At 47.3% G+C, this 17,606-nt stretch overlaps 1 protein-coding gene across 1 annotated transcript in view; it reads left to right on the top strand.

Moving 5' to 3' along the window:
- LOC135548087 (probable E3 ubiquitin-protein ligase HERC1) overlaps window positions 1-11,070 on the top strand; it is a 114,003-nt gene extending 102,933 nt beyond the window's left edge. Inside the window, 7 exon segments of the mRNA XM_064977339.1 lie at window positions 4-173; window positions 3,783-3,948; window positions 4,213-4,292; window positions 5,922-6,174; window positions 6,794-6,946; window positions 7,052-7,357; window positions 8,032-11,070. Coding sequence (XP_064833411.1) covers window positions 4-173; window positions 3,783-3,948; window positions 4,213-4,292; window positions 5,922-6,174; window positions 6,794-6,946; window positions 7,052-7,357; window positions 8,032-8,217 — 1,314 coding nt within the window. The 3' untranslated portion in view covers window positions 8,218-11,070.
- The last annotated feature ends 6,536 nt before the right edge of the window (window positions 11,071-17,606 follow it).

The following is a 17,606-nucleotide window of genomic DNA, read 5'->3' on the forward strand; positions in this document are numbered from 1 at the left end:
CAGGTGTCTTCATCTCGCTACAGCTCAGGGACAGCGGCCATCGTCCAGGGCCAGCTGAGAGGCCTCCTGTCCCCCAAGGTCAACACCCTACCCCTGGTCAGATCAATAGGGAGGACCATGACCCAGGGCAAGACCTATGGACCCCAGATCACTGTCAAGAGGATCTCAACCAGGTAACTTGTTTTTGGGGGGGGGGGGTGAAATGTTTTTTTACAGACACGCCATCCATTGTTTCATAGTGGATCCTGATCCCCTGGGGTTCCATACTGAGGTTACATAGTGGATCCTGATCCCCTGGGGTTCCATACTGAGGTTACATAGTGGATCCTGATCCCCTGGGGTTCCATACTGAGGTTACATAGTGGATCCTGATCCCCTGGGGTTCCATACTGAGGTTACATAGTGGATCCTGATCCCCTGGGGTTCCATACTGAGGTTACATAGTGGATCCTGATCCCCTGGGGTTCCATACTGAGGTTACATAGTGGATCCTGATCCCCTGGGGTTCCATACTGAGGTTACATAGTGGATCCTGATCCCCTGGGGTTCCATACTGAGGTTACATAGTGGATCCTGATCCCCTGGGGTCCATACTGAGGTTACATAGTGGATCCTGATCCCCTGGGGTTCCATACTGAGGTTACATAGTGGATCCTGATCCCCTGGGGTTCCATACTGAGGTTACATAGTGGATCCTGATCCCCTGGGGTCCCATACTGAGGTTACATAGTGGATCCTGATCCCCTGGGGTTCCATACTGAGGTTACATAGTGGATCCTGATCCCCTGGGGTTCCATACTGAGGTTACATAGTGGATCCTGATCCCCTGGGGTTCCATACTGAGGTTACATAGTGGATCCTGATCCCCTGGGGTCCCATACTGAGGTTACATAGTGGATCCTGATCCCCTGGGGTTCCATACTGAGGTTACATAGTGGATCCTGATCCCCTGGGGTTCCATACTGAGGTTACATAGTGGATCCTGATCCCCTGGGGTTCCATACTGAGGTTACATAGTGGATCCTGATCCTGGGGTTCCATACTGAGGTTACATAGTGGATCCTGATCCCCTGGGGTTCCATACTGAGGTTACATAGTGGATCCTGATCCCTGGGGTTCCATACTGAGGTTACATAGTGGATCCTGATCCCCTGGGGTTCCATACTGAGGTTACATAGTGGGATCCCCTGGGGTTCCTACATAGTGGATCCTGATCCCCTGGGGTTCCATACTGAGGTTACATAGTGGATCCTGATCCCCTGGGGTTCCATACTGAGGTTACATAGTGGATCCTGATCCCCTGGGGTTCCATACTGAGGTTACATAGTGGATCCTGATCCCCTGGGGTCCCATACATAGTGGATCCTGATCCCCTGGGGTACTGAGGTTACATAGTGGATCCTGATCCCCTGGGGTCCCATACTGAGGTTACATAGTGGATCCTGATCCCCTGGGGTCCCATACTGAGGTTACATAGTGGATCCTGATCCCCTGGGGTTCCATACTGAGGTTACATGTGGATCCTGATCCCCTGGGGTTCCATACTGAGGTTACATTGACAGATCCTGATCCCCTGGGGTTCCATACTGAGGTTACATAGTGGATCCTGATCCCATGGGGTTCCATACTGAGGTTACATAGTGGATCCTGATCCCCTGGGGTTGAGGTTGAAGTGGATCCTGATCCCTGGGGTTCCATACTGAGGTTACATAGTGGATCCTGATCCCCTGGGGTTCCATTGAGGTTACATAGTGGATCCTGATCCCCTGGGGTTCCATACTGAGGTTACATAGTGGATCCTGATCCCCTGGGGTTCCATACTGAGGTTACATAGTGGATCCTGATCCCCTGGGGTTCCATACTGAGGTTACATAGTGGATCCTGATCCCCTGGGGTTCCATACTGAGGTTACATAGTGGATCCTGATCCCTGGGGTTCCATACTGAGGTTACATAGTGGATCCTGATTCCCTGGGGTTCCATACTGAGGTTACATAGTGGATCCCCCCCTGGGGTTCCATACTGAGGTTACATGTGGATCCTGATTGGGGGGTTCCATACTGAGGTTACAGTGGATCCTGATCCCTGGGGTTCCATACTGAGGTTACATAGTGGATCCTGATCCCCTGGGGTTCCATGGATCCTGATTGGTTACTGGATCCTGATCCCCTGGGGTTCCATACTGAGGTTACATAGTGGATCCTGATTTCCCATACTGAGGTTACATAGTGGATCCTGATCCCCTGGGGTCCCATACTGAGGTTACATAGTGGATCCTGATCCCCTGCAAGTTCCATACTGAGGTTACATAGTGGATCCTGATCCCTGGGGTTCCATACTGAGGTTACATAGTGGATCCTGATCCCCTGGGGTTCCAACTGAGGTTACATAGTGGATCCTGATCCCCTGGGGTTCCATACTGAGGTTACATAGTGGATCCTGATCCCCTGGGGTTCCATTCTGAGGTTACATAGTGGATCCTGATCCCCTGGGGTTCCATACTGAGGTTACATAGTGGATCCTGATCCCCTGGGGTTCCATACTGAGGTTACATAGTGGATCCTGATCCCTGGGGTTCCATACTGAGGTTACATAGTGGATCCTGATCCCCTGGGGTTCCATACTGAGGTTACATAGTGGATCCTGATCCCCTGGGGTTCCATACTGAGGTTACATAGTGGATCCTGATCCCCTGGGGTTCCCATACTGAGGTTACATAGTGGATCCTGATCCCCTGGGGTTCCATACTGAGGTTACATAGTGGATCCTGATCCCCTGGGGTTCCATACTGAGGTTACATAGTGGATTGATTGGGGTTCCATACTGAGGTTACATAGTGGATCCTGATCCCCTGGGGTTCCATACTGAGGTTACAAGTGGATCCTGATCCCCTGGGGTTCCATACTGAGGTTACATAGTGGATCCTGATCCCCTGGGGTTCCATACTGAGGTTACATAGTGGATCCTGATCCCCTGGGGTTCCATACTGAGGTTGCTAGTGGATCCTGATCCCCTGGGGTTCCATACTGGTTACATAGTGGATCCTGATCCCCTGGGGTTCCATACTGAGGTTACATAGTGGATCCTGATCCCCTGGGGTTCCATACTGAGGTTACTAGTGGATCCTGATCCCTGGGATACATCATGAGGTTACATAGTGGATCCTGATCCCCTGGGGTTCCATACTGAGGTTCATAGTGGATCCTGATCCCCTGGTTCCATACTGGTCTCCTGATCCCTGGGGTTCCCATGAGGTTACATAGTGGATCCTGATCCCCTGGGGTTCCACATGGTCTCATAGTGGATCCTGATCCCCTGGGGTTCCATACTGAGGTTACATAGTGGATCCTGATCCCCTGGGGTTCTCATGATTGATCCTCTGCTTGTTGAAGATGATTGACAGTACATTACCTTTGGGTTAGTCCCCCATGCATCGTACTGTAACATGTTAGTTGAAGATGATTGACAGTACATTACCTTTGGGTTAGTCCCCCATGCATCGTACTGTAACATGTTAGTTGAAGATGATTGACAGTACATTACCTTTGGGTTAGTCCCCATGCATCGTACTGTAACATGTTAGTTGAAGGTGATTGACAGTACATTACCTTTGGGTTAGTCCCCCATGCATCGTACTGTAACATGTTAGTTGAAGATGATTGACAGTACATTACCTTTGGGTTAGTCCCCCATGCAAGGCTGCATTTTAGTTTCCGATGCTGATTGGTATTAGTACTTTTCAATGATTAACAGTAACGATGCCCATTGTCCCCCACACCACAGGGGGCGCTCCAGCAAGCCCATCTTTGTGCAGATCGCCAAGCAGGTGGTCTCTCTGAACCCCCTGGAGCTGAGGCTGCCCTCCAGGGCCTGGAAGGTCAAGCTGGTGGGGGAGGGGGCTGACGACGCAGGGGGCGTGTTTGATGATACCATCACGGAGATGTGTCAGGTAGGACCCTGGTTCAAGGTCAGCTTGTTTTTTTAACAAAGATGCTAATTCAATTTCTACTCTGTATATTCAGAAACTGAAATTATAATTATTTTATTGAGGTTTTTTTTTCATGGAACCCATGTTTCATGCTTCCACACACGTCTCATGTTCATTTTCTGAATTTCTGCTCTGGATTTGTTGATATGAAATGGACACTGCTCATTGTACGTGCATGTTTGATGTGAAAAGATGAATATGTATGTCTTGCTGTGACATTCTCAGGAGTTGCAGTCTGGTGTGGTTGATCTGCTCATTCACACCCCCAACAGCTCTACTGACGTGGGAAGTAACACGACAGGTACGTCATGAGACTTTGCTCTCCACATGGTCTCATGTTATCTCTGCTCTCCACATGGTCTCATATTGTCTCTGCTCTCCACATGGTCTCATGTTATCTCTGTTCTCCACGTGGTCTCATGTTCTCTCTCTGCTCTCCACGTGGTCTCACGTTCTCTCTCTGCTCTCCACATGGTCTCATGTTCTCTCTCTGCTCTCCACGTGGTCTCATGTTCTCTCTCTGCTCTCCACATGGGCTCATGTTCTTTCTCTGCTCTCCACACGGTCTCATGTTCTCTCTTTGCTCTCCACATGGTCTCATGTTATCTCTCTGCTCTCCACATGGACTCATGTTCTCTCTCTGCTCTCCACATGGTCTCATGTTCTCTCTCTGCTCTCCACACACGGTCTCATGTTCTCTCTCTGCTCTCCACACACAGTCTCATGTTCTCTCTCTGCTCTCCACACACGGTCTCATGTTTTCTCTCTGCTCTCCACACGGTCTCATGTTCTCTCTCTGCTCTCCACACACGGTCTCATGTTCTCTCTCTGCTCTCCTCCACACGGTCTCATGTTCTCTCTCTGCTCTCCACGTGGTCTCATGTTCTCTCTCTGCTCTCCACGTGGTCTCATGTTCTCTCTCTGCTCTCCACGTGGTCTCATGTTCTCTCTCTGCTCTCCACGTGGTCTCATGTTCTCTCTCTGCTCTCCACGTGGTCTCATGTTCTCTCTCGTGGTCTCATGTTCTCTCCACATGGTCTCATGTTCTCTCTCTGCTCTCCACACGGTCTCATGTTCTCTCTCTGCTCTCCACGTGGTCTCATGTTCTCTCTCTGCTCTCCACACACGGTCTCATGTTCTCTCTCTGCTCTCCACACACGGTCTCATATTCTCTCTTTGCTCTCCACACACGGTCTCATATTCTTTGTCTTGATTTTCCTTTTCCTGGTAAAGCCATCGATCTTACCAGCTGTGAGTTCCTGTAAATCTAAGCTCTGCCTACCATGTGCATAGTGAAGCAATTGACCTGGGGCTGGATGCATTAACCATCTTAAAGTTAAATCCTTCCCTTTCCCTTAAAGTTTCACACATCATTTGCAGGATAACCTACTCTGTAGTCTAGTTTGATGTGAATCAATTTGTTTTTCATGTCTTGAATGTAGAAGCTCTATTTTTGCGATCTCCCCAAATAAATATTATCTCTTTGACGAGAGATTCAGTCAGTGAAGGTTGTCTCCACGGTAACCAAGTGACTCTTTCTGCCGCACATGCCTTCAAACCACCGTAAAAACCCTTAAATGATGACCTTACCTAAGGACATGTTTTAGAGGGCTCTATGCAACACCCGTAAAAACATTTCCTCGGGTAAAGGGAAAAGTATTCCTTAAGGGAAACACTTAAGATGTTTTCTGCAACCAGGCCCTGTCCCTGGGAAATGTTCTGCTTGTGATGACGTACTTTACATCGGCTTTGCCCGCTGGGGTCTGGTGTCTCCCGGGGTTTGATTGGATTATGTGACGTAATGACATCATTTCAGCCCCCTTTGCCTGCTGCGAAAGCTCCGACTGTGTGTGAAGTGAACCAATAGGCCTTTCCTGTCTTGTGTTTCTCCTGGAGTTTTGGTTAAACAATCCGATTCTAATTCCCCCTGTCAGGTTCCTGCTGAACCCAGCGGCAGTCTCTGAAGACCACATGGTCCAGTTCCGTTTCCTAGGCATCCTGATGGCGGTGGCCATCCGTACCAAGAAGCCCCTGGACCTGCACCTGGCCCCCTGGGTTTGGAAGCAGCTGTGTTGTATTCCCCTGGGTGGGCCGGACCTGGAGGAGGTGGACCTGCTTACCTACCGCTCCCTGCACGGCATCCGGCACCTGGACAACAGCGGCATCACAGAGGACAACTTCCACGTGGTGAGGGAGGATATGATGCATACAGGGGCTGTTTCCCAGACAGAGATTAACCTTAGCTAGTTCTGGACTGACAAGCTATTCGTTTGCAATGGGTGTTCTCTATTGAACGCAATGGGTGTTCTCTATTGAACGCAATGGGTGTTCTCTATTGAACGCAATGGGTGTTCTCTATTGAACGCAATGGGTGTTCTCTATTGAACGCAATGGGTGTTCTCTATTGAACGCAATGGGTGTTCTCTATTGAACGCAATGGGTGTTTTCTATTGAATGGGTGTTTTCGCAATGGGTGTTCTCTATTGAACCCAATGGGTGTTCTCTATTGAACATTGCTTTTTAGTCCATGACTATAGGCTTAATCTGTTCCCGGGAAACTGGTTTATAGAGCTAGATCCCGCTCTTTGCTTCAGCCAGCGGCATGTTCAAACTGACCTGCATCACCAGGTTCCTGCTGCAGGGATGTCATTTTTCCTGATTCTTTTTTTCTCCCCCCCCAGACATTTTTCCAGACTGCTTAGCGATTTCTCTTTTCAGTTTGTTTTCATACACCATAAAAAGGGATCACATCTGTCACTGTGTTCTGTCTGTCTGTCTGTCTGTCTGTCTGTCTGTCTGTCTCCAGATGATTCCCCTGGACTCGTTCATGGCCCACAGTGCAGATGGGAAGCTGGTGCCGGTGGTCCCTGGGGGACACAACATCTCTCTCACCTTCTCCAACAAGAGTGACTACGTAGAGAGGACTCTGGACTACCGTCTGCACGAGATGGACAGACAGGTAGTGCTGTTGTACACTGCTGTATCGTCGTTGTGCTGTGTCTGTCCTGGCTGTTGTGATGGTTCCAGCTGGTCTGCGCTCGGTCACGTTGTTGTTTACCTGTAGGTAGCAGCGGTGAGAGAGGGGATGTCCTCCATCATCCCGGTGCCTCTCCTCTCCCTTCTCACGGCGCGCCAGCTAGAACAGCTGGTCTGCGGTCTGCCCGAGGTCTCCGTGGAGATGCTCAAGAAAGTAGTCCGATACCGCGACATCACAGACAGTCACCAGCTGATTGGCTGGCTGTGGCAGAGTCTGGAGGAGTTTGCCAATGAGGAGCGGGTTCTATTCCTGCGCTTCGTGTCCGGAAGGTCCAGACTGCCCTCCAACCCCGCTGACATCACTCAGAAGTTCCAGATCATCAAGGTTGACAGGGTAAGTACTCAGTTTTTATTTCAGTTTGAGTGACATTAATCCCTAGCCTGGTCCCAGATCCAGGGGTGCTGTCTCGCCAATGACCATAAGAGTTGGCAAGATGATACGAACAGATCTGGGACCAGGCTAATTAATCAAGCTAGTTGTGTTGTATATAAAACATACAATATTTGGGTCATCTGTGTACTCCACTCTCAGCAGTTTTTTCACTACTTAATAAAAGGTCAAAAATAACCCTCATTCCCTGTGAACCCCTCTTCCCTCTTCTCCTTCACTGTGAACCCCTCTTCTCCTTCACTGTGAACCCCTCTTCTCCTTCACTGTGAACCCCTCTTCTCCTTCACTGTGAACCCCTCTTCTCCTTCTGTGAACCCCTCTTCTCCTTCCTGTGAACCTCCTCCTCTTCCCCCTCTTCCTTCACTGTGAACCCCTCTTCTCTCTTCACTGTGAACCCCTCTTCTCCTTCCCTGTGAACCCCTTCTCTTCTCCTTCACTGTGTGAACCCCTCTTCTCCTTCCCTGTGAACCCCTCTCCTCCTTCCCTGTGAACCCTCTTCTCCTTCCCTGTGAACCCCTCTCCTCCTTCCCTGTGAACCCCTCTTCTCCTTCCCTGTGAACCTCTCCTCCTTCCCTGTGAACCCCTCTTCTCCTTCACTGTGAACCCCTCCCCCCCAGCCTGTGAACGGGCTCCCCACAGCCCAGACGTGTTTCTTCCAGCTGCGTCTGCCTCCCTACACCAGCCAGGCCATCCTGGCCGAGAGGCTGCGTTACTCCATCCACAACTGTCCCTCCATCGACATGGACAACTACATGCTGTCTCGAAACACCGACCCGGTCGACGGATCCGACACAGAGTATTGATGATACTGGTGATGCTGATAGTAATAATACTGGTGGTGTTGATAGTACTGATGAGACCCCCTGCTCAATAACAACAATAACAACAACATGGCTCAACATTACTTGAAAGCTCACAGCGTTTGTCATGTCATTTCTTCTTCTTCCTCATATCTTTATTTGAACTTTTCTTTGGTACAATAGTCGGTGCTAGCCTCTGGCTCCGGGCTCTATGTGGCTGAATGAATGACTGGCTGAATGAATGAATGACTGGCTGAATGAGGTGATCACTCTTATCGCTCGCTCTGAGAGAAACATTTTTAGTTTTTCAAGCCTTCTGTTTTGAATTCACAGTTTCTGCACGGTATAGAATATTTGTTAAAGAAGAACAACTTAGTTTAAAGAGAGCGTATAATCTACTGAGGCGTATTGTAGGATAAACCTTGTTGCATTAAGCGGCTGAATAACCTTTATGCTACAGGAAGTATGCGTAATATGACTGTTGTAGGCAGAAAGAAAAGGTCTGTGAATAATAATTAATAATAGTTCAAAGTTGGCATCTTTCATTCAGACGATGATACCGTAGCTTCCTGGCTTGAGTGAGTTACATATGCACACATATGGTGTTAGCTAGCTAGCTTTATTTGGTTTGATCTGGTGTGCTCTAAACCGCCAGTGGACTGCTGTCTGGCTGGCTGTCTGTCTGTCTGGCTGGCTGTCTGGCTTGCTGGGAAATGTTACTCTAGTAGTGGGTAGGCTAGCTGTTAGGGCTCTGTTCAGATGTCTATACTAGCACACCATTTACAATGAAGCAATGTATTGGGCCTGCATTCTGACTGGATATTGAAATGTAGCCTACATTAAGATGTATAGCTAATACTCTATTGCCCAGAGTATTTTTAAGTAAAGTTACTGTCAGAGCTGTGTCAGAGAGAGAGAGAGAGAGAACAGAGACGATGAAATTATGATTATACTCTGGCTGGTTCGAGCCCTGAATGCTGATTGGCTGACAGCCATGGTATAGCAGATCGTATACCACAGGTATGACAAAACATTTATTTTCCCTGCTCTAATTACGTTGGTAACCAGTTTATAATAACAATAAGGAACCTCAGGGGTTTGTGGTGTATGGCCAATATACCACAGCTAAGGGGTGTGTCCAGGCACTCCACGTTGTGTCGTGCATAAGAACAGCCCTAAGCCGTGGTATATTGGCCATATGCCACACCTCCTCGGGCCTTAATGGTTAATAATAATGGAGTCCCAAATGGCACCTTATTCCCTTTTCTAGTGCACTTGGTTTGACCTGTAGTGTACTATATAGATGCCATTTGGGATGGAGACTAAGTCAGAGTCCCAAAACAAGCCTCAATCTGTCCATATAGAGTCCCCACTCATGTATTGTCTTGGATGAATGTAATGCCACCTAATGAACAATGCACTCGACAGATTTAAACATTTGCCAAACTTGAACTGTACTGTACTATGTTGCTGCGTATTTATAAATGGGTTTGTGTTTTTTTTTGCAGTTTGTGAAAAGTGTAGTGTATTAAATTGCAGTGCTTTCTCCCTGAAACAAAGTACAGGGATGCGATGGTAGGTTTTTGAAACGCATAGGTCAAAGATTTAGACAGACCACTAATGTAGTGTTCTGAATTACATGCTTTAGTTTTTTTTTTTGCTTGGCCCAAAACACTAGCGCATGAACTCTTGGAGAGAGACAAAGACCCTCCCAGACTTCTGACTCTTGGAGAGAGACCACCCAGACTTCTGACTCTTGGAGAGAGACCACCCAGAGTTCTGACTCTTGGAGAGAGACCACCCAGAGTTCTGACTCTTGGAGAGAGACCACCCAGAGTTCTGACTCTTGGAGAGAGACCACCCAGACTTCTGACTCTTGGAGAGAGACCATCCCAGACTTCTGACTCTTGGAGAGAGACCACCCAGACTTCTGACTCTTGGAGAGAGACCACCTAGACTTCTGACTCTTGGAGAGAGACCACCCAGACTTCTGACTCTTGGAGAGAGACCATCCCAGACTTCTGACTCTTGGAGAGAGACCACCCAGACCTCTGACTCTTGGAGAGAGACCACCCAGAGTTCTGACTCTTGGAGAGAGACCATCCCAGACTTCTGACTCTTGGAGAGAGACCACCCAGACTTGTATGTCGAGGGCAAGGCGTCAGTGAACTACTGACTGTGTGCTGTGGATTACAGGAGCATATAGCTACATTATTCTACTTTTTAAGGTGTTTCTTCCCTTAAAGATTTTGGACTCGAGGAGCATCGTTGTAAAGCTTGGGACTCCGTTAAGAAGATCTTCGGGGATAAAGAAAACATGATTTAAACTAAAAAGTTAAATAAAAAGGTGTCATGATTGGTTGTTGTGATGTTTTTGCACTTTATAGACCTGTATACATTGTTGCTTGTGCAAAGAAAATATATTAAAGGGGATTTCTTGCAGAAAATCATAATTAAATATCCTGTTCCTCACCCCCTGGAATACTGGAGTGTAACTTGTTCCTCATGCCACATCAAATCGTCTAGTCTAAATGTCGATAAGATGAGAACCTGCAATACCACTCTTTCAGGGACGAACTGTGCAACACTTTCACAATAACAGCAATCCTCAATTAAGAGGATCTGAAGCTATATGAAAATAATAAATGATGTTTCTCCATAGATGTGCTGTGATGATATAGCCTAGTTTTGAATGTTTTGATTTGATAGCTATAACATTTGTTGTATTTAGTATTAAAGGTGGGGAGTAATGATATACAAATAATTTTTCTGTTGGACTGTCTCAGTTAAGAGCAGGCGGTATTATGTAGATTAAACCATGTGATTAAATATGAACGTTGGTGTCATTTTATTTAATTTTTTCAGTCTCAATGCTGGCCTCTTGATAAGCCGTGGATCGACAGTTGAAGTCTTCTATTATAATTAGACTGACCCTGGTGTCACAGGTTCCCAGTTTTCTTTTGAAATCGTTAAGACTTTATTTGGACAATTCCCAGACTTCCCAGCAAATCAGTTACTCCAGACCCTTTTCAGGCTGGGTTGTAAAATAAAGTGTTCTGTATTCTGCTTCTAGAATGGGGAGACATTCTAATTCTATGTTCTACCTTAATGCAAGGAAGTCCTTTCCATCTTTTCTAGGAATCAGGAAAATAACTAGACATTTGACAGACCTGCCCCCGTCGCTGTTTTTGGTCAGGCTGTATTTTGGTGATACGAGCATCACTGTCTTGTAGAATGTCGGCTTTTCAAGGTGTGTCCACTGCACCAGTGTGACCACACTGCAGTATTCTATTCTGATATCATATTCTTCAATACTTGACAGGAAAACTGAAAATATATCACTAAAAAGTACATTTTTTTATGTCAATATATTATTTACATTCATTGTGAAATGAAGTGTTATACAGACCATGTATATAATTAATCCCTCCATTCTCCGGTCCCAACCATAACATCTCACGGTTGCTTAATTTAGTGCAGCTGGAAGCTTCTCTCTGGTACATGTAGCACGCTCTGCATGCAGAACGGCCAGCTGGAAGCTTCTCTCTGGTACATGTAGCACGCTCTGCATGCAGAACGGTCAGCTGGAAGCTTCTCTCTGGTACATGTAGCACGCTCTGCATACAGAACGGTCAGCTGGAGGCTTCTCTCTGGTACATGTAGCACGCTCTGCATGCAGAACGGTCAGCTGGAAGCTTCTCTCTGGTACATGTAGCATGCTCTGCATACAGAACGGTCAGCTGGAGGCTTCTCTCTGGTACATGTAGCACGCTCTGCATACAGAACGGTCAGCTGGAGGCTTCTCTCTGGTACATGTAGCACGCTCTGCATGCAGAACGGTCAGCTGGAGGCTTCTCTCTGGTACATGTAGCACGCTCTGCATACAGAACGGTCAGCTGGAAGCTTCTCTCTGGTACATGTAGCACGCTCTGCATGCAGAACGGTCAGCTGGAGGCTTCTCTCTGGTACATGTAGCACGCTCTGCATACAGAACGGTCAGCTGGAAGCTTCTCTCTGGTACATGTAGCACGCTCTGCATACAGAACGGTCAGCTGGAGGCTTCTCTCTGGTACATGTAGCACGCTCTGCATACAGAACGGTCAGCTGGAGGCTTCTCTCTGGTACATGTAGCACGCTCTGCATACAGAACGGTCAGCTGGAAGCTTCTCTCTGGTACATGTAGCATGCTCTGCATACAGAACGGTCAGCTGGAGGCTTCTCTCTGGTACATGTAGCACGCTCTGCATGCAGAGCGGTCAGGTGGAAGCTTCTCTCTGGTACATGTAGCACGCTCTGCATACAGAACGGTCAGCTGGAAGCTTCTCTCTGGTACATGTAGCACGCTCTGCATACAGAACGGTCAGCTGGAGGCTTCTCTCTGGTACATGTAGCACGCTCTGCATACAGAACGGTCAGGTGGAAGCTTCTCTCTGGTACATGTAGCATGCTCTGCATACAGAACGGTCAGCTGGAAGCTTCTCTCTGGTACATGTAGCACGCTCTGCATACAGAACGGTCAGGTGGAAGCTTCTCTCTGGTACATGTAGCATGCTCTGCATGCAGAACGGTCAGCTGGAAGCTTCTCTCTGGTACATGTAGCACGCTCTGCATGCAGAACGGTCAGCTGGAAGCTTCTCTCTGGTACATGTAGCACGCTCTGCATGCAGAACGGTCAGCTGAAATCTCTCTGGTACATGTAGCACGCTCTGCATGCAGAACGGTCAGCTGGAAGCTTCTCTCTGGTACATGTAGCACGCTCTGCATACAGAACGGTCAGCTGGAAGCTTCTCTCTGGTACATGTAGCACGCTCTGCATACAGAACGGTCAGCTGGAAGCTTCTCTCTGGTACATGTAGCACGCTCTGCATGCAGAACGGTCAGCTGGAAGCTTCTCTCTGGTACATGTAGCACGCTCTGCATACAGAACGGTCAGCTGGAAGCTTCTCTCTGGTACATGTAGCACGCTCTGCATGCAGAACGGTCAGCTGGAGGCTTCTCTCTGGTACATGTAGCACGCTCTGCATGCAGAACGGCCAGCTGGAAGCTTCTCTCTGGTACATGTCTGCATGCAGAACGGTCAGCTGCTTCTCTCTGGTACAACGCTCTGCATACAGAACGGTCAGCTGGAAGCTTCTCTCTGGTACATGTAGCACGCTCTGCATACAGAACGGTCAGCTTCTCTCTGGTACATGTAGCATGCTCTGCATACAGAACGGTCAGCTGGAGGCTTCTCTCTGGTACATGTAGCACGCTCTGCATACAGAACGGTCAGCTGGAAGCTTCTCTCTGGTACATGTAGCATGCTCTGCACAGAACGGTCAGCTGGAAGCTTCTCTCTGGTACATGTAGCACGCTCTGCATACAGAACGGTCAGCTGGAAGCTTCTCTCTGGTACATGTAGCACGCTCTGCATGCAGAACGGTCAGCTGGAAGCTTCTCTCTGGTACATGTAGCTTCGCTCTGCATGCAGCTCTGGCGGTCAGCTGGAAGCTTCTCTCTGGTACATGTAGCACGCTCTGCATACAGAACGGTCAGCTGGAAGCTTCTCTCTGGTACATGTAGCATGCTCTGCATACAGAACGGTCAGCTGGAAGCTTCTCTCTGGTACATGTAGCACGCTCTGCATGCAGAACGGTCAGCTGGAAGCTTCTCTCTGGTACATGTAGCACGCTCTGCATGCAGAACGGTCAGCTGGAAGCTTCTCTCTGGTACATGTAGCACGCTCTGCATGCAGAACGGTCAGCTGGAAGCTTCTCTCTGGTACATGTAGCACGCTCTGCATACAGAACGGTCAGCTGGAAGCTTCTCTCTGGTACATGTAGCACGCTCTGCATGCAGAACGGTCAGCTGGAAGCTTCTCTCTGGTACATGTAGCATGCTCTGCATGCAGAACGGTCAGCTGGATGATCTGTCATTTGATGAATGGTCTGCAGAGACGAGAGAAGAGGAAGATGATGGAGATTATGGGCTAAAGCGCTGCTATGAATCATGGGTAGGGAAAGAGTCAGCTGGACGTTAGATAACTGAGCTGAGGTAATGTCTGGTAATCTTAATGTAGTGTTGTATACAGTAAAGGTATCTGGGGTTTTTTTATTCATTTTTTTTGCTGTTTTTTTTTTAGTAGAATATGTATAGCTCAATACACACCAATTGTATACAAATTGTCATTGTTAGTATCGTCATAAAGGGCTGTTTTCTCGGACACAGCTCTCCCTTTAAAGGTGTTTGTTGCCCAGGACGAGGCTGAATGTGGAAACCAGCACTAATTTGTATTACTCTGGCACAGCTGTAGGTGTATATCTCGTCTGTGATGTGATTTTGTCTGCTGCTGCAGAGAGAGGTAATGCTACATCTTCTGTTCTTTCTCTGCGTGACCTTATTGCCCATCTGTTTTCTGTGTGCCGTGCAGCCGAGCAGGCTTCTCAGAAATCCCTGAGTCACCAGTAAAGTAACCTAGTAGAGCAGCTGGGATGGAGTGGACTGTTTAGTCATCAGCTGTATAAATAGAACCATCAATATATCAATGGAAATGGATATAATTTATGTTTTAAGTCAACGCTAGATAATAATATTCTGCATGCAGAACGGTCAGCTGGAAGCTTCTTCTAGAGCTGGGTATAATCCTGGCTTGTGATTATGAAGATGAAAGGAAACCTGGTGGTACTGTCTGAACCAATAAGAAAGACTTGTTTTCGGTCTGAACAGCAGAGTAGCCTAGTGGTTAAGCGTTGGACTAGTAACTGGAAGGTTGTGAGTTCAAACCCCTGAGCTGACAAGGTACAAATCTGCGTTCTGCCCCTGAACAGGCAGTTAACCCACTGTTCCCAGTCTGAAAATAAGAATTTGTTCTTAACTGACTGCCTGGTTACATGTAAAAAAAAACACGACCCAGGATAAACACGAGCCTCCAATAGTCTCTCTGAACCAGTAAGACTTGTTTTCATTAGCTCTGCATGACCCAGGATAAACACTAGCCTCAATAGTCTCTCTGAACCAAAGACTTGTTTTCATTGGTCTACCCAGGATAAACACTAGCCTCCAATGCTCTGAACCAATACGACTTGTTTTCATTAGGTCTGAACACGACCCAGGATAAACACTAGCCTCCAATAGTCTCTCTGGTACACTTGTTTTCATTAGGTCTGAACGACCCAGGATAAACACTAGCCTCCAATAGTCTCTCTGAACCAATAAGACTTGTTTTCATTAGGCTGAACACGACCCAGGATAAACAAGCCTCCAATCTCTCTCTGAACCAATAAGGCTTGTTTTCATTAGGTATGAACACGACCCAGGATAAACACTAGCCTCCAATAGTCTCTCTGAACCAGTAAGACTTGATTAGGTCTGAACAGCCCAGGATAAACACTAGCCTCCAGTATGAACCAATAGCGACTTGTTTTCTCTGCATAAACACAGCCTCCAATACGACTTGTTTTCATTAGGTCTGAACAGCTTCTCTCAGGATAAACATGCCTCCAATAGTCTCTGAACCAATCTTGTTTTCATTAGGTCTGAACACGACCCAGGATAAACACTAGCCTCCAATAGTCTCTGAACCAATACGCTTGTTTTCATTAGGTCTGAACACGCCCAGGATAAACACAGCCTCCAACGGTCAGCTGGAAGACTTGTTTTCATTAGGTCTGAACACAACCCAGGATAAACACTAGCCTCCAATAGTCTCTCTGAACCAATAAGACTTGTTTTCATTAGGTCTGAACACGACCCAGGATAAACACAGCCTCTGTCTCTCTGAACCAATAAGACTTGTTTTCATTAGGTCTGAACATGACCCAGGATAAACACTAGCTCTGCATGCAGACTTGTTTTCGGTCAGCTGGATAAACACTAGCCTCCAATAGCTTCTCTCTGGTACATGACTTGTTTTCATTAGCTCTGCATGCAGGATAAACACGGTCAGCTGAACCAATACGCTTGTTTTCATTAGGTCTGGTACATGATAAACACTAGCCTGCATGCAGAACCAATAAGACTTGTCAGCTGGAAGCAATAGTCTCTCTGAACCAATAAGACTTGTTTTCATTAGGTGAACACCCAGGATAAACACTAGCCTCCAATAGTCTCTGAACCAATAAGACTTGTTTTCAGCTGGACAGACCCAGCATTCTCTCTGGTACATGTAGCATGCTCTGCATGAACATGACCCAGGTCAGCTGGAACGGCTTGTTTTCTGGTACATGTAGCACTAGCTCTGCATGAACAGATATGGCTTGTCAGCTGGAAGTCTCTTCTCTCTGGTACATGACCCAGCACGCTCTGCATGACAGAACGGTCAGCTGAAGCTTCTCTAGGTCTGTACATGAACCAATAAGACTTGCATTAGGTCTGAACACGCAGGATAAACACTAGCCTTCAATAGTCTCTCTGAACCAATAACGGTCAGCTGGAAGCTTCTCTCTGGTACATGGATAAACACGAGCCTCCGCTCTGCATACAGAACACGACCCAGGATGGACTAGCTTCTCTCTGGTACTTGTTTTCATTAGGTCACGCTCTGATAAGACACAGTCAGGTCTCTGAACCAAAAAGGCTTGTTTTCATTAGGTCTCTCTAGCCTCCAATAGTCTCTCTGAGACTTGTTTTCATTAGGTCTGAAGACCCAGGATAAACAGCCTCCAATATTCTCTCTTCTTGTTTTCATTAGGTCTGAACACGACCCATAAACACTAGCCTCCAATAGTCTCTCTGAACCAAGACTTGTTTTCATTAGGTCTGATGACCCAGGATAAACACTAGCCTTCAATAGTCTCTCTGAACCAATAAGATTGTTTTCATTGTGGGTATCCTCCATTAGTCTCTCTGAACCAATATGTTTTCATGGGTGAACACGACCCAGGATAAACAAGTCTCTCTGAACCAATAAGACTTGTTTTCATTAGGTCTGAACACGACCCAGGATCCTCCAATAGTCTCTCTGAACCAGGCTTGTTTTCATTAGGTCTAGAACATAGGATAAACACTAGCCTCCAATAGGTAAGACTTGTTTTCATTGTCTGAACACGACCCAGGTAAGTCTCTGAAATGTTTTCATTAGTGTATGACCCAGGATAAACACTAGCCTCCAATAGTATCTGAACCAATAAGACTTGTTTTCATTAGGTCTGAACACGACCCAGGATAAACACTAGCCTTTCTTCTGAACCAGTAAGACTTGTTTTCATTAGGTCTGAATACGACCCAGGATAAACACAGCCTCCAATTCTCTGAACCAAAGGCTTGTTTTCATTGTTAGACCCAGGTCAACTCCAAAGTCTCTGGACTTGTTTTCATTTCTGAACACGACCCAGGATAAACACTAGCTCCAATAGTCTCTCTTAAGACTTGGTTTTTGTCTGCACGCCCAGGATAAACACTAGCCTCCAATAGTC

The sequence above is a fragment of the Oncorhynchus masou genome, chromosome 11 (genome assembly GCF_036934945.1).
Source record: "Oncorhynchus masou masou isolate Uvic2021 chromosome 11, UVic_Omas_1.1, whole genome shotgun sequence".
Lineage (NCBI taxonomy): Eukaryota > Metazoa > Chordata > Actinopteri > Salmoniformes > Salmonidae > Oncorhynchus > Oncorhynchus masou.